Source organism: Peromyscus leucopus, chromosome 16_21 (assembly GCF_004664715.2).
Source record: "Peromyscus leucopus breed LL Stock chromosome 16_21, UCI_PerLeu_2.1, whole genome shotgun sequence".
In the NCBI taxonomy this organism is placed as follows: domain Eukaryota; kingdom Metazoa; phylum Chordata; class Mammalia; order Rodentia; family Cricetidae; genus Peromyscus; species Peromyscus leucopus.
In genome coordinates this window covers 11,633,068-11,654,812 of record NC_051084.1, presented here as the reverse complement: position 1 = coordinate 11,654,812, position 21,745 = coordinate 11,633,068, and the positions used below count along the sequence as shown (strand labels likewise).

General features: G+C 48.5%; 1 protein-coding gene across 1 annotated transcript in view; it reads left to right on the top strand.

Annotated features, from left to right (window-relative positions):
- Slc26a8 (solute carrier family 26 member 8) overlaps positions 1–21,534 on the top strand; it is a 65,000-nt gene extending 43,466 nt beyond the window's left edge. The window contains exons 13-20 of the mRNA XM_028888424.2: positions 236–342; positions 422–491; positions 1,868–1,960; positions 2,079–2,210; positions 11,467–11,850; positions 14,495–14,549; positions 14,648–14,832; positions 20,632–21,534. Coding sequence (XP_028744257.1) covers positions 236–342; positions 422–491; positions 1,868–1,960; positions 2,079–2,210; positions 11,467–11,850; positions 14,495–14,549; positions 14,648–14,832; positions 20,632–21,147 — 1,542 coding nt within the window. The 3' untranslated portion in view covers positions 21,148–21,534. The remainder of the gene's footprint in view (positions 1–235; positions 343–421; positions 492–1,867; positions 1,961–2,078; positions 2,211–11,466; positions 11,851–14,494; positions 14,550–14,647; positions 14,833–20,631) is intronic.
- The last annotated feature ends 211 nt before the right edge of the window (positions 21,535–21,745 follow it).

Below are 21,745 nucleotides of genomic sequence, written 5' to 3'. Positions count from 1 at the left end.
TCTGATTGGCTTTCCAAGTGTGATTTCTCATGTCAACCCGTCCTACCATCCACCAGGTAGATAACATTGTCTCCACTTTGTACACAGGGAAAATGACATTTTGGGAAAGCAATAGAGAGAGAGAGAGAGAGAGAGATGATCAGGAATCTATCAGAGAATGTCTAGACAGCCTCAAGGGCCAGGTCCATTCTGCTCATTTTCACGGTCTGCTTCCCCTCCATCCTTTTCCCACAAGGTTGTTTGGATGGTGACATTTTCCTGTGCTATTTTCCTGGGACTAGACGTGGGACTGCTTATTTCATTAGTCTTTGCATTCTTTGTCATCACTGTCCGCTCGCACAGGTACTCAGGCTCTGGTAAGTGGAGGGCAGCCTGGCAAGGCCAGGCGCAGGGGACCTAAGACAGGTGTCTTTCCTTCTAGATCGAAGATCCTTGTCTTGGGTCAGATCCCCAACACCAACATCTACAGGAGCATCAATGACTACCGGGAGGTAAGAAGCCAGCCCAGGGATGGGGCAGATGGCTCAGTGGGCAAAGCCAGTGCCACGCACGTGTGTGTGTGTGTGTGTGTGTGTGTGTGTGTGTGTGTGTGTGTGGAGTTCACCTCCCCAGAGCTCACTGGAATCTGAGTGCTTGGGAGGCCAGAGAGGACATCCTGGTACCAGCTGGGTATCTAGACTAAAGGAGTCCTAGAGCTCTGGATTTCAGTGAGAGACCCTGCCTCGGCAAACAGTGGACAGCAACTGAGGAAGACACTTGACCTTAACCTCTGGCCTCCCTCCACACATGCACCTCATACACCTCAGAGCACTTGCACGCCTGTGTGCCCACACACATATGGAAGGGGAAGCGGAGTGTGGAGAAGAGCCAGCCCGGCCCAGCCCTTCACCAAGGCACTACAGCCCTCTCACAGGCCGTGGGGGGCATGAGACTCCAGGGGACCGGTGTCCTTTCACCCCTACAGCCAGCAGAGGGCCCTCTCACCGTGGATTCGGGGCGGGGGGAGGGAGGGAGGCTAGCTAAAGAGTGGGAAATGGAAGAGGACAGCAAAGCAAGGTGACAGGTGTGGAGGTGTTTGCTGGCCTTTGACCTCAGTGCTCTGGAGGCAGAGGCAAGCGAGACCCAGTGAGACCCTGGAGAGAGGGGAGGGAGAGCTGGGGGGTGAAATGGGAAGGGGCTTTTCTAGCCCTCACCCCACCGAGGCCAGAAGCTCCGTGTGGTTCATACTTCCTGCCGAGCAGAGGCCCTGGTGCTCCCTCACTGCTGCCGGTTCCCTCGCTGCTGCCCGCTCCCCCGACGCCCGCTCCCCGGCCGCCCGCTCCCCCGATGCCCGCTCCCTCGCTGCTGCCCGCTCCCCTGACGCCCGCTCTCCCCCCCCCCGCTCCCTCGAGGCCCGCTCCCTCGCCCCGACGCCCGCTCCCTCGACGCCCGCTCCCCCCCCCCCCGCCGCTCCCTCGACGCCCGCTCCCTCGCCCCGACGCCCGCTCCCTCGCCCCGACGCCCGCTCCCTCGACGCCCGCTCCCCCCCCCGCCGCTCCCTCGACGCCCGCTCCCTCGCCCCGACGCCGGCTCCCTCGACGCCCGCTCCCCCGACGCCCGCTCCCCCGACGCCCGCTCCCTCGACGCCCGCTCCCCTGACGCCCGCTCCTCCCCTCCCTCGAGGCCCACTCCCTCGCCCCGACGCCCGCTCCCCCGACGCCCGCTCCCCCGACGCCCGCTCCCTCGAAGCCAGCTCCCTCGCCCCGACGCCCGCTCCCCCGACGCCCGCTCCCCCCCCCCGCGACGCCCGCCCCCTCGCCCCGACGCCCGCCCCCTCGCTGCTGCCCGCTCCCCCAGCGACGCCAGCCCCCGGCCCCGTGTCTTGCAGGCGGTGCTCATCCCTGGGGTGAAGATCCTGCAGTGCTGCAGCTCCCTCACCTTTGTCAACGTGTACAAGCTGAAGCACAAGCTGCTGAAAGAGGTGAGGCCACCGCCCGCCCCCCCGCCCGCCCGCCGGGCCTCCCCCAGCCTGGGGCCTCCCTTTCCAGCACCCTTCCTTCCACACAGGCGCCTCTGTGTGACCCTCCTCTGCCTCCCAGGTCAATATGGTGAAGAGGCCTCTTAAAGAAGAAGAAATATTCACCCTGTTTAATACAAGTCAGACCAGTGTATCGGAACACAGTATTTGCCGGTGTTTCTGCGACTGTGAAGAGCTGGAGCCGGAGCCCAGGGTGAGCCACGCCTGTCCTTCCTGCTCCTCCGCCCTTTCCTTTACCAGCAAACCGCCGCTCCCCTCCAGGAAAAACCCTGGCTCCACACACATGAATGCACATGCCGAGCCGGCACTCAGTGGACTCCGGACATGGGGCGAGGGCCCTGTGAAGTCGGGGTGGTGGTGGGACAGAAGAGGAGATGCAGTGGCAAGAACGTGGGCTGGGCCTGATGCAAACGGCAGATTTCGTGTGTGTGTGTGTGTGTGTGTGTGTGTGTGTGTGTGTGTGTGTCTGTGTCTGTGTGTGTGTGTCTGTGTGTGTGTGTCTGTGTGTGTGTGTCTGTGTGTGTGTGTGTCTGTATCTGTGTGTGTCTGTGTGTGTGTGTCTGTATCTGTGTGTGTCTGTGTGTGTGTCTATGTGTGTGTATCTGTGTGTGTGTGTGTGTCTCTGTGTGTGTGTGTGTGTGTGTGTGTCTGTGTCTGTATGGGTGTGTGTGTGTCTGTGTGTGTGTTTCCTTCCTTCCTTCCTTCCTTCCTTCCTTCCTTCCTTCCTTCCTTCCTTCCTTCCTTCCTTCCTTCCTTCCTTCCCTGTGGGAGCCCGTTCTGGGGTTCCTCGTGGCTTTACCAGCAGGTCCGAATAGAGGATGATCAGGACCACGGGCCTGAGTGCAGGTGTCTGAGATGGCCTGCACTTGGCTGTGCTGGGGGAGGAGGTCTTTTGCTCCACCCCCTTGGCGTCTCTATAAAAACCCTGGGCCAGAGACAGTCGGGGCCCGTTGGAATAGGTTCCAGGCCCTCTCGAGGCTATCCTTTATTTTCTATCTGTTTATCTCCGCAAGATTCTCTGCTATAAATCCTTCTATCTAATATTTCCTGCTGCTCGCACTCAAGAAAACTCTGGGAAGCTGTGGGGGTGGTGGGTAAACGCCCCACAGAATGGCGCCGTGAACAGGGACTAAAGAAAAAAAGGGACTAAAGAAAAAAAAGGGACTAAAGAAAAAAAAGGGACTAAAGAAAAAAAAGGGACTAAAGAAAGGGGAAAAAGGGACTAAAGAAAGGGGAAAAAGGGACTAAAGAAAGGGGAAAAAAGGGACTGAAGAAAAAAAGGGGAACAAAAAAAGGGGGACTAAAGACAAATGAACAGGGACTTAAGACAAAGTAATAGGGACTAAAGATAAAGGAAAATAATAGTTTTAATACAGAGTTTTTGGTGAAAGTGCTGAGTCAGCCCTGCCAGTGGAAAGGCATGCCGGTGTTATGAAAAAAAATATATTTTTATATATTTTTTGGTGAGGCAGGGGTTTTATCCTCGAGAGAAAAGGAAAGCGGACTGGAAGGATGTCCGATGCTGCAGCGAAATTCTCTTCTGTCAAAATTTTCTATCTTCTATCCCTTTCTCAATTTCTATCTGTGATAAGTATAAGGTATAGGGTAGTAATATAGTTTAGGAAAAACTTAAAAGTGTAAGATTGTGTAGGAAAAAATAAGTAAAGCAACTAGACAGAAAAACTTCAATTTTCTAACTTTGGGGGCTTTGAAAGCAAACTGGGGAAAAAAAAATCTTTCTTTGGGCTTTACGGGTAGTAAAAAAGCTCTTTGAGCTTATGGGGAAAAAAAAAGTTTCCTATGGAAGCTTTTGACCTGGGGACAGCTGAAATGCCAAATCCAAGCGGCAGGAGAAAGTAATTTCTCCCTGAGGCAAAAATGGGGGTGTAAGAAGTCAAAGTTTAAAGTTGGGAAGTTTTGGGAAAAGTTGGTCTTTCTCCTGGGGGGAAAAATCTTTCTCTTAAACTCTAAAGCTTTTCTTGGAAAATTTTGGGGGAAAAATCTCTAAAAAGCCTTAATCTTTCTCAAAAGCTCTCTAAAACTTAAAAACTAAAAGCCTCTAACCTCTCTCAGAAAGAGGAGAGTAGAATCACCTGAAGATATTAGTATGGGGACCACCTGTGATTAGCTCTAAGGGAAAACAACAAACTTAAGACAGCAAAACCTCTCTAAGTTCTCTTTCAAGCTTTAAAAATCCTCTCTGCAATGCAGGAGGCAAGGACAAGTTTCTAATAAACCCCTTCTAAGCTCTGTCTCTTCAAGCTAGTAAAAGACAGTGGGTCAGAGTACCCTGAGGGAAACGCTTGGGGGAGAGCAAGGGTGAAAAGCTACAGAGCCCAAAGGGCAGGAAACTTTGAGAAGAACAAAAAAGTCAAGCTTTTCAGTTAGAGCCGAGCTGAGGCCGCAAAGGTTCTGAGTGAGCGTTTCAGAATGAAAAGGTGCTCCTCATCGTCCAATGCAAGGATTCCCTGAAACTGTTAGCATTGTATCCTCGCTTCTGAGCAAAAACCCAGAGGCGACTGGCCAGCGTCTCTGAGTTGGAGTGCATTTCGGGGATACTAGAGTTCCTGCAGTTGTAAACTTCCTGGAGCACAGAGCTGAGGCAGGAAGGTGCAGGACCCAGGGGAAGATTGCTAATGAACAAACAAAACTAAAGCCGGTGGGAACGGCACAGTTATTCGCTTTCCTACAAGTCCCGGGTTGATAGGTCCACAACTGCAAAAAGAAATCTGAGAAAAAGCTTTCCTATCAGAGAAAGGACCTTTCTGGGAAAACAGTAAAGCTGAACTGTGTCTGAAACAGTTGTGCTGCTGAGTCAGAACGCTGTCTGGGGAAAGAGCCCAGCCAGGGCCGAGCAGAACTATCCAGGAGTAAAACTTTTTCTGTCAGAGAAAGCATCTCTTTGAGAAAAGCTTTGTTTCAACTGACGCCCTGAGATGAGGGAGTGTAGCCCTGAGGGGTGATTGCCTCTGGCATAAGCTCTGTCCTTGAGCACCCAGACAAGCAAACACAACCCACTGGGGGACTGGGCCAGGTGAAGGCCTGATGAGGCAAAGCACCTGTCCAATGGGAGTTTAGAAATGGCAAAAACCTCCCTTGTTAGACTTTCAGTCTGTACGCAAACAACACAGACCCCGAAAACAAACGGACAAAAACCCCTACCTTCAGTAGCAGGGAAAGCCGCTGCTCTAGTGTCAGAAACTGTTTCTGGGTAGAGGGGATAAACTGAGACCAAACTGGATACTGTCAGGGAGAAAGACTCTGAAGAAACAGAGGGGACAGATTTCTCCCCAGAAAATACATGACCTGACAAAGCTGCTTGAGTTTGAGGCAGAATCGGGGGAGAAAAAAAAGCCCCTACCTCCAAAGGCAGCTAGCAGAGGTACAGAGCCGCAGACAGATACCTGAAGCTCTGCATCTGGCGGGGAAGGAACAAGCAAAATGAGAATAAGATCAGTGGGAGGAAATCTCTGAAGGAGCTATGGAAAAGCTCTGTTACAAATGATCTTGTTTTTCACTGACTGGCTAAAACCAACACAAGCCCCGAGGAAACTTGCTATCAGAAATGCCAGCCTCAATGCCGGCTAACGAGGCAGGTGTGGTTCTGATTCGGGGTCCAGTGTCTGATGAAGTTGAAACACCTGTTAAAGCCAGCTGAGGAGAATAGAAACCTCCCAATGTGCCATAGCTAAAAATGTAAAATGCTTGTTCAAATCTCCCATTGCAAAAGCAAAAAACTTTGTTCAAACCTCCCGGACAAGAATTTGTAAGCAAGTCTGGTAAAAAAGAACCAGTTGACTCTCAGACCCGAAAAGAACTATGGGAAATCAATGATATAAGGAAAATGATATAAGGGACTGATATAAGGGACTGATATGGGACTGATATTATTATGGACTGATATAAGGGAAATGCATTCTGGGAAAGGTAGTTTTTCCACTAAAGATGGCGACATTGCCCTGAAACACTTTTGTCAGCTCTAAACTTAAAATACAGCTTTTAAAAATAAGGAGGAAAATCGTCTAAGGGTTTAAGTGTCAGTTCCGATGAAAAATTGAAAGGATACGGAACTAGGTGATTCACGGTTTGGGGCTCTGTTGGTAAAATGCCTTATTTACCCTAATAGTTGTGCAAAGTTTTTACGGTAGTGGGATGACAAAAAGCTACCTATAAGAGCAAACAAGTCACTTTAAAATCCTTAAAATATCACCTAATAGCTGTGCAGTATTGACGAAGAGCTTTACAGCAACTAAATACAGTAATTTCACCCTCAGCATAAAGTTTTTCAGTAGAACAAACCAAAAGTACTGCTGTGATAGAAACGTTTGTTTGAATTGAAGTTCTTAGGGGACTATTATGAATTTGGGTGAAGGGACAGCCTCTAGTTAAAAACTGTTTACCGCTGACAGTGCATCTCTGCCTGTCCGGAACTGCTGAGAGAACTGGCAACTTTGGAGTGTGGCATCATCCTGAGAATGTTACAAACCCCTAGCAACAAGTATCACAACTCTATAATGACAACACTCCCTAAATCCCAGTGCTTTATAACAAAGCTAACTATAAACTGTAAACTTTAGAAATGATGTACGTACTTCCTGTCTAGTTAAGAGAATCTTTCTAATAGAGATGGTGATAATAATTAAGAGTAAGAAGTTAGAAAGACGAAAATAAGATACATGAGTTTGTAAAAATGCTGTTTTGTTAGATCTGTGTTAAGAAATCTTTAGGTGTTTGCTAAGTTAGATATATGCTAATGGTAGCCTATATAAGTTTGTAAAATAGATCTATAGAGTTCCTTAAAGAATATAAGCTTGTAAGAAGTATCTAAGGTAGTCTTAAGACATGTAGTAATAAGCTTGTAAGATGCTAGTTGTAAATGTAAGTTTAAATAAGAAATAAGATGGAATGAATATAAGTATATAAGAATTAATAGGAAATATATTTGCTAAAGTAGTTCTATAAAGTATAAATAAGTAGACGTTAACATGTATGTGAGTTTGTAAAAATGTGTAAATGTTAAATGAGTCTAAATGCTTTGCAAGGCAAAAAATGTTATATGTGAATTTGTGAAAAAGTGTAAATGTTAAGTGTGAGTCTATTAATGTATATGGTGAAAACACCTGAGACAAAGGAGATAGTGTCCTAGTAGACTGCAAAGTAGGCAGTCTGAATGGTTTCAAAAGCTCCAGAAGCTGCTAAGAAGCTAAGAATGGCGGACGACAGAACCAGCACAAGGCATCCGCAGCTGAGATCCGTGGAATATCAACGCAGCACAGAAAAACCTGAGCTAACAGCAAAAACGGTGCGGTTTAAAATATTACTATAACTAAAAAGGTCTGTCTGTGAGAACAAAAGTTGCAGAGACGCTTGTTTGAACAAAAATTAACTACAAAAAGTTTTGGTTGAAAAACGTCTCTTCATATTTGGAAGTGAAAGCCTGATACCAGAATTTATTTCTTGTTTGAACTTTTTGAACTTAAAATGAGATAAAATTACAAAAAGATTTTGGTTATGGATTTCTCATATTTGGAAGGCTAGTACCAGAATTTATCATTTGAATTTTGGTACTTAAATGAAATGAACAATAGAGATTTCATTGCAATGGGACAATTTTGAGCTTACTTATAGTAATGACCTAGGAAAGGTTTTCTGGAATTGGGTTAAAAATGAAACTGTTTAAATGAAGAAATGTATTTCTACTTAGAATCAAGATGCAATTTTGTGTATGCATATATGCTTTATTAACTGGAGATTTATGAATTGTTTTGTGGAACTGTTTATGTAAAAATGGAATTACTTATGGAACTGGTTTTGTTACAAATGGAACTGTTTAAACAGAAAAGTTTGGGTTTTCTAACTAGGCTTGAGATTTTGCTTAAAAATTATAAAGAAAAGGAGGAGATATGAGATTGAATTATGTTCAAAGAAACCTATTGATATTAATGCACCCTGGCTTTGTGGAATTGAGGAAATGTTTAAGTTTGTGAATACATCGAAGTTTTTCCTATGTTCTGTTAACAAGAAAATTCAAATGATTGAGTTAAAGTTGTAAGACGGAGAAAATTGTTAACTATATATAGCACCATATATGCTAATTCTAATGGTTCTGTTAAGAGTTTGTTTTGAGTTGTAAGATTGAGAGAATTGTGACTATGTATAGCAATATTTATGTTAACCTGTTAATGGTAATGATGAAGCTAAGGGATTCTTTAAGTTTGTAGTCACCTTAAGAGTTTTGGTTTAGAAAGGGCTTGAAGCAGCTAAGACTGCTGTAGTCACCTTGGACCTAATTCAAAAGAGATATGCCATTTATATCATCCTCTACTCCCATACTGGGAGGTGTAACAGCTATGGAGATTGCTGTAAGCCATTAATCGTTATTTTTTTATATATTAAGAAGGGGGGACCTGTGGGAGCCCGTTCTGGGGTTCCTCGTGGCTTTACCAGCAGGTCCGAATAGAGGATGATCAGGACCACGGGCCTGAGTGCAGGTGTCTGAGATGGCCTGCACTTGGCTGTGCTGGGGGAGGAGGTCTTTTGCTCCACCCCCTTGGCGTCTCTATAAAAACCCTGGGCCAGAGACAGTCGGGGCCCGTTGGAATAGGTTCCAGGCCCTCTCGAGGCTATCCTTTATTTTCTATCTGTTTATCTCCGCAAGATTCTCTGCTATAAATCCTTCTATCTAATATTTCCTGCTGCTCGCACTCAAGAAAACTCTGGGAAGCTGTGGGGGTGGTGGGTAAACGCCCCACACTTCCCCTTTTCCTTTTCCTTTTTTTGTGTTTCAGTACAGAGTTTCTCTCTGTGGCTCTGGCTGTCCCTGAACTCCCTCTGTAGACCAGGCTGGCCTCGAACTCACAGTAATCATCCTGTGATCTCCTGAATCTTGGAATTACAGACGTGTGCCACTGTATCGCACTGCATGACTTTAAGGTTTATCAGTCCACATCTACGCCTGTTTTGCTTACATATTCAACCCCCAAAATGTGTAAGATTGTTTTGAAGCAATTCATGGGGTTTAAAATTAAATTAGGAAGTCAACTCTCCACTAATGTGACATAATGTATTTTTTCAATCATAAAGTAAACATCTTTCACATTTCTGATATTTGTATAATCCAAGCATATAATTTTAATCTTTTTTCCTTTCTAGATGGTAAATAATGGTACAATTTGATTTTTTGTTTTGTTTTGTTTTGTTTTGTTTTTTGAGACAGAATTTCTCTGTGTAGCTTTGTACCTTTCCTGGAACTCACTCTGTAGACCAGGCTGGCCTTGAACTCACAGAGATCCTCCTGCCTCTGCCTCCTGAGTGCTGGGATTAAAGGCGTGCACCACCATCGCCTGGCTTGATTTTTTTTTTAAATTTCTGTATATGTGTATGTGCTTGTATGTGTGTGTATCATGTGTGTATATGTTTGTGCATGTATGTGTGTATATATGTTTGTGTGTGTATGTGTATATATGTATGTTTATGGTGTGAGTATATATGTGTGTATGTGTATGTGTGTGCATATGCATTTATGTGTGTATCTGGTGTGTATGTGTATGGTGTGTGTATATATGTATGTGTGTGTATATATGGTGTATATATGGTGTGTGTATGGCATATATATGGTGTATGTATATATGTATGTGTGTATATAAGGTATGTGTATATATAAGGTATGTGTGTATGTATGTATGTGTATATATGGTGTGTGTGGTGTGTGTGTATATATAGTATGTTTGTGTATGGTGTGTACATATATGCATGTATGTGTGTATCTGGTGTGTATGCGTATGGTGTGTGTATATATGTATGTGTGTGTATATATGGTGTGTGTATGGCATATATATGGTGTATGTATATATGTATGTGTGTGTATATAAGGTATGTGTGTATATAAGGTATGTGTGTATGTATGTGTGTGTATATATGGTGTGTGTGTATATATAGTATGTTTGTGTATGGTGTGTACATATATGCATGTGTATGTATATATGGTGTGTGTGTATATATGGTGTGTGTGTATGATATGTGTATGTGTGTGGAGTGTATGTATATATGGTGTGTGTGTATATATGGTGTGTATGTATATATGGTGTGTGTATATGTGGTGTGTGTATATATATGGTGTATGTATGTGGTGTGTGTATGCAGGTCCTTACACTGGTCAGAAAAGCATCAGATCCCTTAGAGCTGGAGTTACAGATGACTGTGAGCTGCCCGAAATGGATGCTGGGAACTGAGCTCTGATCCTCTTTGAGAGCAGCAGGTGCTCTTAACTGCTGAGCCATCTCTCCAGCCCCACTTGAAAATGTCTACTCGGAACAGTGACATTCAGCGCCATGTGAGTTTGCCATCCTTGGCACAGTCTGTTTAGCTTCTGACGACTCAGACAACTTTGGTATACTGAGAGTGGCGTGAACTCAGAAACCCGGCGGCCCCGCGTGGCAAACGAATGTGTGCTGCTGAGAGAGACATTGACATTGGTGTGGCCTGGAAGACAGAGAGGGTCCTCTGTACCAGTGCACTTGGCAAGGACCCTGAGACTCTCAGGGTCACAGAAAGGCTGACATTGTCAGGCAGGCATGACACAGTGGAGGGTGAGGAAGGGACAAGGAGGTGATCATGAATCCAGTCACACTGACAAGGTCAGCCATCGCAGGCCACATGCAGAGGCCACACCGGTGCCTTGCACTGTGTGGCACTTCCAGCCCCTGGTGCTGCCCTTGCGTATACCAGCTGCTTGGGTCTCTTAGGAGACTGGGTGCAGTCAGAGATAAAGACAGGCTTCCAGAAATCAACCACCGTATTCCTAAGAAAGCTGGATGGAAGACTGTTGCATGCGTGCAAGAAGGTGCTGAGGAAAGCCTGACAGAGACCATGGTACAGGTCTGAAGAGATGGCTCAGCAGCCAACTGCACTTCCTGCTCTTCCTGAGGACCCATGTTCGGTTCCCAGCACCCACAGAAGGCGGCTCCCAACTGCCTGTAACTACAGTTCTAGGGGGTCTGTCACCTCTTCTGGCCTCTTGTATATGTGTGACATGTTCGGCCTCATGTACACGCTATATAATTCACACAGGCACACACATACATACATACATACATACATACATACACACATGTGAAAAACAAGCAAGCACTTTACAGGAAGTTGTAATAAACACTGGAGACTCACTGGGACCTGAGAAGTGAAGGTGACTTCAAGTCTGGCTCACAGACTAATGTCACTAATGAACACAAACAGTTGGTTGGGAAGAAGATTCTGTGGACCAGTGAGGTGAGAAACTAGGATATGGCTTTGATTGTGAGCATGAAGTGATTGTGGGGCCGTCATAAAAAGATGCACAAGGAGGTAAAGCTTCAAAGGAGAGATGGAGGGAGCTGGGGACACACTGAGTCTACAAGGACTTCAGCCCGAGTTGAGTCTCATCAGGGTCCCACCTCCCTCTGTCATCCCAGGTCGTCTACACAGAGCGCTATGAAAACAAACAGGATCATGACCAGTCCTCCATTAACCTGATCCGCTGCTCCTACCTGGGCAACGGGGAGCTGGAGAGTGAAACCACTTCCGAGGAACAGATCCCCTACACAGTGTCCTCCACATCGCAGAGAAACCTAGGGCAGAACTACGAGGACACCGAGAAAACCTGGTTGTCCAACAACCCTTCAAGAAACAGTTCACTGCCTCCGCTTGAAACCTCAGAAAGCTTAGCACAGAGTAGATCCAGATCCGTCATCGGCCCGTACTCAGACTCGGGTCTGCAGAGCAACATCCACACCATCATTCTGGACTTATCCATGGTGCACTTTGTGGACAGTCGGGCTTTGGTTGTATTAAGGCAGGTAGGTACCGCGGAGGCCTGTCCCTCACTCGGCTCTGACCCCTCCCACACATCCCCATCCTGGTGTCAGTCCGTGAGTCGTGGCATGGCTCCGTTACTGGAGATGGGGACGCTGGGTCAGAACACAGAGGAAACGGACCAGCTCTGATGTGTTGGCCTAGAGCAGTTAGTTCCCTATGCCTGAATCATTCACCAGTTCTCAAGAAATGGGGCTGGGGGGGGGGCGGGGGGCGTGGCTTCTTAATATCACTGAGGCAGTATCTATGTAACATCCACTGTGGAACTCCAGGACAGTTACTGACCCCCCACCCCCACCCCCCACCCCCCACCCCCCACCCCCGACACCCTGCCTTTCAGCTGCTCCTGGCCCTGCCTATGGGGTCCCAGCAGGGTCCCCTCCTCCTACGCTCTGACAGGCCTCTGCTTTCTGGAAGAACGGACAGCATGGCTGCCTGGTTACCATTCTGGCTGTGTTGTTTGCCGCCTTTTCAGACATTTCTGTCTGTTCCACCCCTCTCTGCAGTGGCCGCAGTTTAAACATGCTGGACACTCCCTCCCGGCTCTCACGGATCCGCCCCATTGTGAGCTGCGCTCCTTTGATTGGGCATGCCCTCTTCTGACTTGGATCCTGATGTATGAAACCTTCATACTCCTGAAGAAGCTTCTCCTCTTTGAGCTGAGGCTGTGAGCAGCTTTCCAAAGCAGGAAAACTGACTGGCCGTGCAGAGAGCTGGGCTTAGAGAGTTAACATTATGAGCATCCCAAAGGCTGGAGATGTGGCCCAGCTGGCAGAGCACTTGCCCAGCAGGCACGAAGTTCTGGGTTCCATCCCCAACACCGGAGAAGCGGGTTGCAATGATGCATACCTATAATCTCAGCGCTTGGGGGCGGAAGCTAGGAATTGGGTGGCTCAAGGTGATCATCAGCCACATAGTGAGTTTAGGCCTGAGATCTTTCTTTATTTTTATTTATTTTTGTTTGTTTGTTTGAGACAGGGTTTCTCTGTGTAGCCATTCCTGTCCTGGAACTCGCTTTGTAGACCAGGCTGGCCTTGAATTTTCAGAGATCTGCCTGCCTTTTTAAATGTTTTTATTTAGCCAGGGTCTCATACTATATAGCACTGGCTGGTCTGGAACTCTGGAACTTGATATGTAGACCTGCCAGGCTGGCCTGGGACAAGCAGAGATCTGCCTGCTTCTGTCTTCCCAGTGCAAGGGTTAAGGGTGTGCTCCACCATGCCTGGCCCTCACCACCAGTTTAGATCCAAATATAATTCATTGGGTCTCCTTTCAGAACTCTTCCATCTTAGGCCTTTGTGCCGGGCCAGGGTGCCTTCCTCTAGTCTCCTGCTGTTCCTGCAGCTGCTTCAGAGTTCCTCAGCCCATACTCTCCGATGCTGCCTGAGGGACGGCTGCCTTCCATTCTCCCAGCAGCCCCCACAACAGCCCTCCTTTGAAAAGTCCAGGACTCAGTGCTTCAGAGCTTCAGGCATCTGCCTTTTCCTGGCTCTTCTCACCTCCCCTCTCTTGCCTCCCATTCTTACAGAGGCACCTTGTATCCTGGCTCCCACACCTGACCTACACAGAAGGCTTTCTGATCCAGGCAAGCCAGGATCCTTTGCCTTACAGCTGTGAGACTCATGGTCTCCATCTATACCCTAAAGTCCAGGCTTCCTCATTCTTCTGTGATGGTTCTGTGCATTTCTTATTGGAGGAATTTATTGTGTTCCACTTACCCTAAAATAAAGAACATGGGGTTGATAAATAAATAGACAGTACGGGCGGTAGTGACGCACATCTTTAATCCTAGCACTCAGGAGGCAGAGAGTCTCTGTGGTTTGAGGCCAGCCTGGTCTACAGAGTGAGTTCCAGGACAAGTTCAAAGGTACACAGAGAAACCCTGTCTGGAAACAACAACAACAACAACAACAACCCCTAACTAACTAACTAGAGAGAGAGAGAGAGAGAGAGAGAGAGAGAGAGAGATGGTCAGCAGTTACGATCACTGGCTGCTCTTCCAGAGGTTTCAGGTTCAATTCCCAGCACCCATATGGCAGCTCACAACTGTCTGTAGCTCCAGTTCCAGGGGATTTAATGTCCTCTATGGCCTTTATGAGCACCAGCCACACATTGCAGATACACAGACTCACACACATGAACATGAATAAAAACACATCTTCTTTAAAAGGAGGGTAACCATACCTAGAATGTTGCCAAGAGCATCATTGCCCCGTCTATCCCGAGTCTTCCTCACGTCAATGTTACCATGGGAATAGTCTCCCTGCCTAGGATTTAAGCAACACTACCCCCAACCTCCCACCCCCCACCCACCATGAGATGCCCTGGTTTTTGTGTCCCCAGCCATGGCACTCAGAGGGCCACTCACCCAGTGCTCATGGGCTTGGAAGGAAGAGGTACAGAGTCCCCCAAAGTGAACGGCTGACAAGGGGTTAGAGCCCAGCTGGCTAGTGGGCTGCTCCTGGGGTGTGTGTGCGTGTGTGTGTGTGTGCATGTGCATGTGCGTGTGTGTGCATGCATGCGTGTGCGTGTGTGTGTGCATGTGTGCGTGTGCATGTGTGCATGTGTGTGTGCATGTGTGCGTGTGTGTGCCACTCACTCTCTGAGTCCAGCTCTCTCTCCCTGCAGATGTGCAATGCTTTCTACAACGCCAACCTTTTGGTGCTCCTTTCAGGGTGTCACAGTGAGTAGTACCCTCCACCCTGTGAGAGAGTGTGCATCTTGGGCCCCGGGGCTCGGCTCCCAGGCGCTGACCCCTGTGTGTTTGGGTTTGGCTTGTAGCCTCTGTGGTCAAGTCCTTCGAGAAGAATGATTTCTTTGACGAAGGCATCACGAAGGCCCAGCTCTTCCTCAGTCTCCACGACGCCGTGCTTTATGCCTTGTCCAGGAAGAACCCCGAGCCCTCGGAGTTGAGCATGGATGCAAATGAGACAGTGATACAGGAAACCTACTCGGAGTCGGACAAGGTTGGAGGCCGGGGGGCTTCAGGCCGGGGAGGAGAGGGGAGGGGGGTGCCTGATCGGAGGTGAAGGGTGTCCCAGAAAGGCTGGACTGCACCTGTGCCAGCATGCCCTGGGACCAATCATAAATGGCGGAGGCCTGAGCTTTCAAGGACCCCTACTGCCGCAGCACCTGGGTGTCCCATCCAGGACCTCAGCCCCAGCCCAGCAGAGGCCTCTGACGTCCTTGCATATCACCCTGTGGTTAGTGTCACGCCAGTTGCCGACTGCTGCACGTTTGAAATCCTCCCCTAGACTGACTCTAGAACCTCCCTACCACCACCTCCAGGTGAGTCCTAAGTCTGGTGAGCAGAAGGCATGTCTGCCCTCCCAGGACTGGGGCGATTACTTACACTGTGAGGAATGAGGATTCATTCATTCATCATGACCAGATGCAAGAGAGGAAGACACATACATCAGCAGTTTGAACCGTTTCTTAACCCCGAGTGGACTTTGGGCTTCCCAGATCAGAGTCTGTAGTGTTATCTGATTGTCTTTGTTTTTGCATTTTTATGACAAGAGAAGCGCTGTGGTGGTAATAAGTGTTTTTAAAATATGTGGAGAAATGAAAAATGCACAGACTTACAGAACACAGCTCTTCTTCACCCCCCAACCTGCCCTTCCTGGGTTTTGCTGAGACGTCTCACAGGTTATGTGCCCCTGTTTCTGCAGAACAGTTTTTTTCCCTGTCAACAAGTCCTTCTGGTTTGCTCTGCAGTCCACTCCCGTTTCTAAACCTCAGAGCTCTTCGGGTTCACCCCCACCTGGAGCGAGAATTCTCCTGCGGACCGGCAGGATGGCTCAGTGGGGAAAGGCACTGTTGTGTCCAATCCCCTGGGAAAGACTCGGTTCAGATTTAGATGAACTGAATTTATTCTTACTGCTAGCAGAAGCATGGCAGCCCTAGTGCCAGAGGGTTTGCTACGGGAAGGATTTTTTTTTTTGGTTTTTCAAGACAGGGTTTCTCTGTGTAGCTTTGAGCCTTTCCTGGAACTTGCTTTGGAGACCAGGCTGGCCTCCAACTCACAGAGATCCACCTGGCTCTGCCTCCCGAGTGCTGGGATTAAAGGCGTGTGCCACCACCGCCCGGCAGGAAGGATTTATAAAGGTGGATATCAAAGGTGGACATTACAATTATCTATGGAATCCATGGCTGGTCAAGAAAATTCTTTTCTTCCCTACAGTGTTTCTCTTCCCCGTTGTAATAAAGAGACCACTTCACTTCTTCCCAGCCCCACAGTGATAAGTGAGTTTCCAAAAGCAGAAAGCAAGTGGTTAAATGCCTCACAGTGGGAATACCACTATCTTTTTTTCTTACAATTTATTATCTTTATTTTTTATGTGCATTGGTGTATGTGTGTATGTCTGTGTGAGGGTGTCAGATCTTAGAGTTACAGACAGTTGTGGGCTGCCATGTGGGTGCTAGGAGTTGAACCCGGATCCTCTGGAAGAGCAGTTGGTGCTCTTAACCACTGAGCCATCTCTCCAGCTTTTTTTTCTTTTTTCTTTTTTAAGGCAGGGTTTCTCTGTGTAGCCCTGGCTGTAGCCTGGCTGTAGACCAGGCTGGCCTCAAACTCAGAGATCTGCTTGGCTCTGCCCCTGGGGCCAACACTGTCTGGTTTCATCATCATGTTATCTCACCTGCAGGCCACTAGGATCTCAGGCATTCCAGGGCAAAGGTCAACAGCCCTCACGGGATGCCTGGCACCACATTAAGTTTCCCTAGCCATCACAGGGGAGTTGTGTGTAAATTATTACACAGGTCTGAGCACTCTGGGGAAAATGTCTCTAATGACTGGGATAAAGCAGGCAATGACACTGAGCCATCAGGTTAGGGCTGGCTGTCACGTCCTCACAGCACCTGCTGCCAGTCTGAGCTCTATCCCTGGGACCCACATGGTGGAAGCAGAGAACCAACCAACATACTTCCACAAGTTGTCCTCTGGCTTCCACATGGGCTTTAAATGTGCTTTAAACACACACACACACACACACACACACACACACACACACACACACACACAATGTAAAAAAGACTTTTTTTTTTCCGGAGCTGAGGACCAAACCCAGGGCCTTGTGCTTGCTAGGCAAGTGCTCTGCCACTGAGCTAAATCCCCAACCCCTAAAAAAGACTTTTTAAGAATTCTCTAATTGGGCTGTGGTGGCACATGCCTTTAATCCCAGCCCTTGGGACCAAAGGTGCCTTTCTTACTCCCAGAGGTGTCCATTGATTCTCAAATGTCAGTGTCCATCAGAATCACCTAAAATTGCCAGCCGGAGAAAGACAGTTGGGCCCTCTGGGTCCCAGCACCCTGAGTTTTTGGCTCAGTGGATCTAGGGTGAGTGTCAAGAGTCTCATCTCTACTCAGTCACCAAGTGATCTTTGGATCTAGAAATCACTTGGAACCTGGGCTATTTTTCTTGCTGGATACCTGGAGGTGGTGGCAATCCAGGGTGGCTGTGGCCTGAATTCAAGGCGTGCGGTCTTCTGGCCCATCCAGTGACAGACTGTGGGTAGTTTCTCCCATAGCTCTGCCCTGAAAGCCATCAAAAGCCAAGAGCAGCTCATGGCTCTATCCAGACGACCAGACAGCCACAGAGCAAAAGTGGTCCCAACTCCCAAGCTCACGCCTTGATCTTTAACCATCTCCCTAATGGTGGCGGTGTTCAGGGTGCTCTTAGTTGATGTTAGGGTGTCTTCCATCAGTTGTTGTTATTCTGGTTTGGGTTTGGGTTTTTTTTTGGGGGGGGGAGGGGGGACAGGGTTTCTCTGTGTAACAGCCCTGGCTGTCCTGGAACATATTTTTCCAGACCAGGCTGGCTTTGAACTCAGAGATCCCCCTGCCTCTGCCTCCTGAGTGCTAAGATTAAAGGTGTGAGCCACTGCCCACCCAGCTTTGTTTTGTTTTTCGATGGTCAAGCAATCTCAAGTGCTTAATTGCTTCCCTAAAGGCTCTCTTCTTATTTCCACCACAGTGGGATAATTTCATTGATATTGATAATTTCAATATCAATCCTGAAGGCCACACAAATTCTAGCACCTACTTACCTCTACTGGGTAAGCCTTTCCTGCTCCCCGGCTTGAGAAACTCTTTTCACACAAGCATTTTATGAAAAACCTTAGGGGTTTGCTGTTGCTTTGTGACTCTGTTAGTGGCATCCTGTTTTGATCAGCATCAGTTCATAATACATTTGAAGACTGGTTAAGAAGTCCAGTGACATCAGCATTCTAGTCCACAATTTCCTAACTCATTATTACCAGTATTCTTCAGGCTCCATCCTGCCCTCAAAAAGGCAAACAAAATCCCTGTCAAGGTTTCCTGGAGAATTACCCAAAACTACAGAGAAAGCTGAGATGTGTGTTGTTCCACTTTCCTTTCTTTCTGGACATGGGCATTCTCTGTGTTTAGTTAGTCTTTGAATGTGCCAATCACAGGAAGGCATCTGGCTCTCCTCAGCTAGACCAATGCCAGATACAGATCCCCTGGGGCTGGAGTTATAAGGGCTTGTGAACCACCTGGTGTATGCACCAGAACCGGACTCAGGTCCCTCTGAAGAGTGCTCTGAGCTGCTGAGCTACCCATCCCCTGTCTACTTGTTTTTTGTTGTTAATTGCTTTTCAAAACAAGTCTTCACTGTCTGATGGGATGATTCATACTTATAACCCTCCTGCTCAGGAAGCTGAGGCAGAGGATCACTTAAGCTCACAAGTTTGGTACCAGCCTGGACAGTATAGCAAGACCATCCTTCCCGCTTGCAAACTAAAAACCACAGTAAAAGCGACGTTCTTTTGCACCAGATGCTCCACTAGTCAGCTGCGTACAACAGACAGAAAGCTCCAAGAGACAGGAAAGCAGGGACTTCAAAAATTATTTGACCAACTTTGTGGATTATTCTAGCAGTCACGAGAGGGTTCATTGTTAATTCGCATGGATTTTCTTTATTTAAAAAAAAGTTACAGGGCGATCAAGAAGGCTCGGCAGGTAAAGGCACTTATCACCCACCAAACCTGTCAGCCAGAGTTCAGTCCCCAGGACCCGCACGGTGGGGGGAGAGAACTGACTCTCTCAAGTTTCCTCTGACTTCCACACGTGTGCCCACCCACCCACATACATGTGCCCACCCACCCACATACATGTGCCCACCCATACACCTGTGCCCACAAATGCCCACACACATGCCCCCGACATGTCCATGTGCCCACACATGCCCCCCACGTGTCCACACACACATGTGCCCACATATGCCCATGTCCCCTCCCCCACATATACACACAAATAAATGTAATAGTATTTTAATTACAAAAATAGTGCTCATCTACTATTTTCAGTGTTAGGATTCTTACTTTGTTATTATGTCCTGTTGCTGAAGTCGGGGTCCTCAGGACAGGGTGAGCAGGAGTGATAGGTCTTGCCTTGTCCCTGGATTGGTGGGAGAAGCTTCTGGAGTGTCCGAACTAAGGCTGGGAGTGGGTGTGGCTTCTGGCGGACATCAGCACCAGTGTTCTTTAAGGAGCATCTCTCTGCTCACCTGACTTTGCTTTCGGGACTTGCATTAGGAGTTAGCACTGAGGGGCTGGAGGGACAGCTCCACAGTTCAGAGCACCAGCTGCTCTTCCAGAGGACCCTGGTTCCATTCCCAGCACTGGCATGGTGGTTCATAACCATCTGTAATACCAGTTCCAGAAGATCCAATGCCCTCTTCTGGCCTCTACAAGCACCAGGCATGCGGATAGGTAAAATACTCATATACATAAAAGAAGAAAAAAAAAGAGTTAGCATTGAAAGTGCCCTCCCCAGCCTGGCATTTAAGGAGGAGGAGGCTGGGGGAAGAGCAGGCTTTACCTTGTATTGAATTCAAGTTAACCCTCAAATGACCTGGGGGAGGTGCCCACTCAGGAAGGCACGCACACCTGCAGATCACAGGGAGTGTTAGAGCCCAGGAGTCATTCATTGCATACAGAAGGCAACAAAAATTAGGGGCCTCCATAAAATGACCTATCGGGAGAGAATAGGCGGAAAAGAAAAGGGCCCCCAGATCAAGGTCCGGGACCTTTAAAAAGCCAGCAGAGACAGAGAAGCCATGAACTACCAGGCCAGGAAGGAAGGAGAGAAGGGGTGAGCGCTGGGGAATGTTTCCACAAGACGAGTTCACGTCTTGAGGGCACCTGGTGTGTGTCAGGCTCTGAAGTATCTGATACCAGGGACATCTAGAAGCAAGCCCTGTTCTACAAGGAGCATAGAGTCCAGCCAGGGACAGGTCTGCAAATGAACGAGGGTGTGTGCCCGAGGAGCCAGCTGGGCCACAGAGGAAGCGGGGAGCCTGGCCGGCCACCTTTGAGCTGCATCCAGGAGGAAGACTGTCCACGCGCGTGCGCACAGGCCGGAAATGGATGAGCTGGAAGGGGCAGGCTCCAGAAGGCTGGGCGGTGTCAGGCAGTGCCGGCTGCCGGTACAGCTAAGGGAGAGACCAGGCTCCACAGCCTCAGAAGCGTCAGGATGGTGTTAGGGTTGGCAACTGAGATAAAGAAAGAAGACAAGATGTCTCCTGAAATCCAGTCTAGCTAGAAAAGGCAGAGAGTGGAAGTCAGGAGTTGACTGAGCCCAAAGAATAGTGAAGAACTAAGAAACCAGTGCAGATTTGAAGCAGAGCTGGGCAATAAAGCCATGGTTCTAGGACCTTACGTCCTGGTGTGGTCTGAAATCCCTTGACTGCTTGGAAGTGAAATTCGTAAGTCTTAACTCCTCCAAATGTGTGTTGTTGCAGAATGGCAATATGAGCAATCTGAGACATAAAACCGGTAGCAGCATCATGGAGGGTTCCCAACGTGCAAGTCCGAACTTCGTCAAGATCCATAAGCCCATTAAGGATGACTTGGAGTTTGACCTGGAGCCCACGCTGAATTCTGAACAGAACAGTGATCTGGGGCTCAGTCTGGATCTGGACCTGAACTTGGACCAGGAGTCAGAGCTGGAACCTGAATCTGAGCTGGAGTCTGAGATTCAAGCCAAATCTGACCTAGATACAGAGCTTGAGACGGATGCCCAGACAGAGCTTGAGACGGAGGAGGAGCTGGAGCCGGAGCTAGAGACACAGAGAGAGAGGAAGCCCCAGCCTAGGGCCAAGGCAAGGTCTCGGAGCCCCTGGCGGAACTACTTCACTCTCTACCGCTTCGGGGCTCCAAGCTCCCAGTCTCGGGTTCCACCCCGGACACACGCCGTGGAGAAGAAGCAGCCACAAGCTTATCCACGCTCGCCCCAATTAAACGAGGACACGTGGTAGGTGAGCTGGAACTAGATAGCAGGCAGATTGTCTTGGCAAATCCTCCCTGCCCGAAAGGCATCACTTGGACGTGAGATCTAGGCTGGGTATAAGCCATCGGTCCTGGCTCTGTGACCCTCCACCTGCTGAATTCCTTCTTACTGGGTTCTGGGATCACATGCCCATCATACTCCCAGGCTGCGTGACTCAAGGCCGACATTATCTCTGAGGTCTGTCCCCAGGTGTCCCAGATTTCCCCTTCAGCAGATTTCTGGTGCCGCCTTCCCTGCACATATTCCACGTCTCTGGGAACTGTGCCAGAGTGTCTCTGACTACCTCCTCTCCTCTCTGTTCCCCTTTCTCCAAAGAAATGAGGCTCAAATAAAATATGTGACTGCACTTAATGTTCAGACCTCTCCTGCTTCTCTCTGTATCCCACAACCCCGAGGAAATGTGGGGGGGGGGGAGGGACTCCAGAAGGGAACCAGCAAAAGAAAACCCAGGTAGCATTTGGAGTTGACATGCAAGGTATCGTCACCATCCAGAGGGGGCCAGGCCAAAGGGAAGCTGGGCTTCGGGCCTGGAGCCCTAGGCCCTGCTAAGCAGAGAGCGCTGTGGC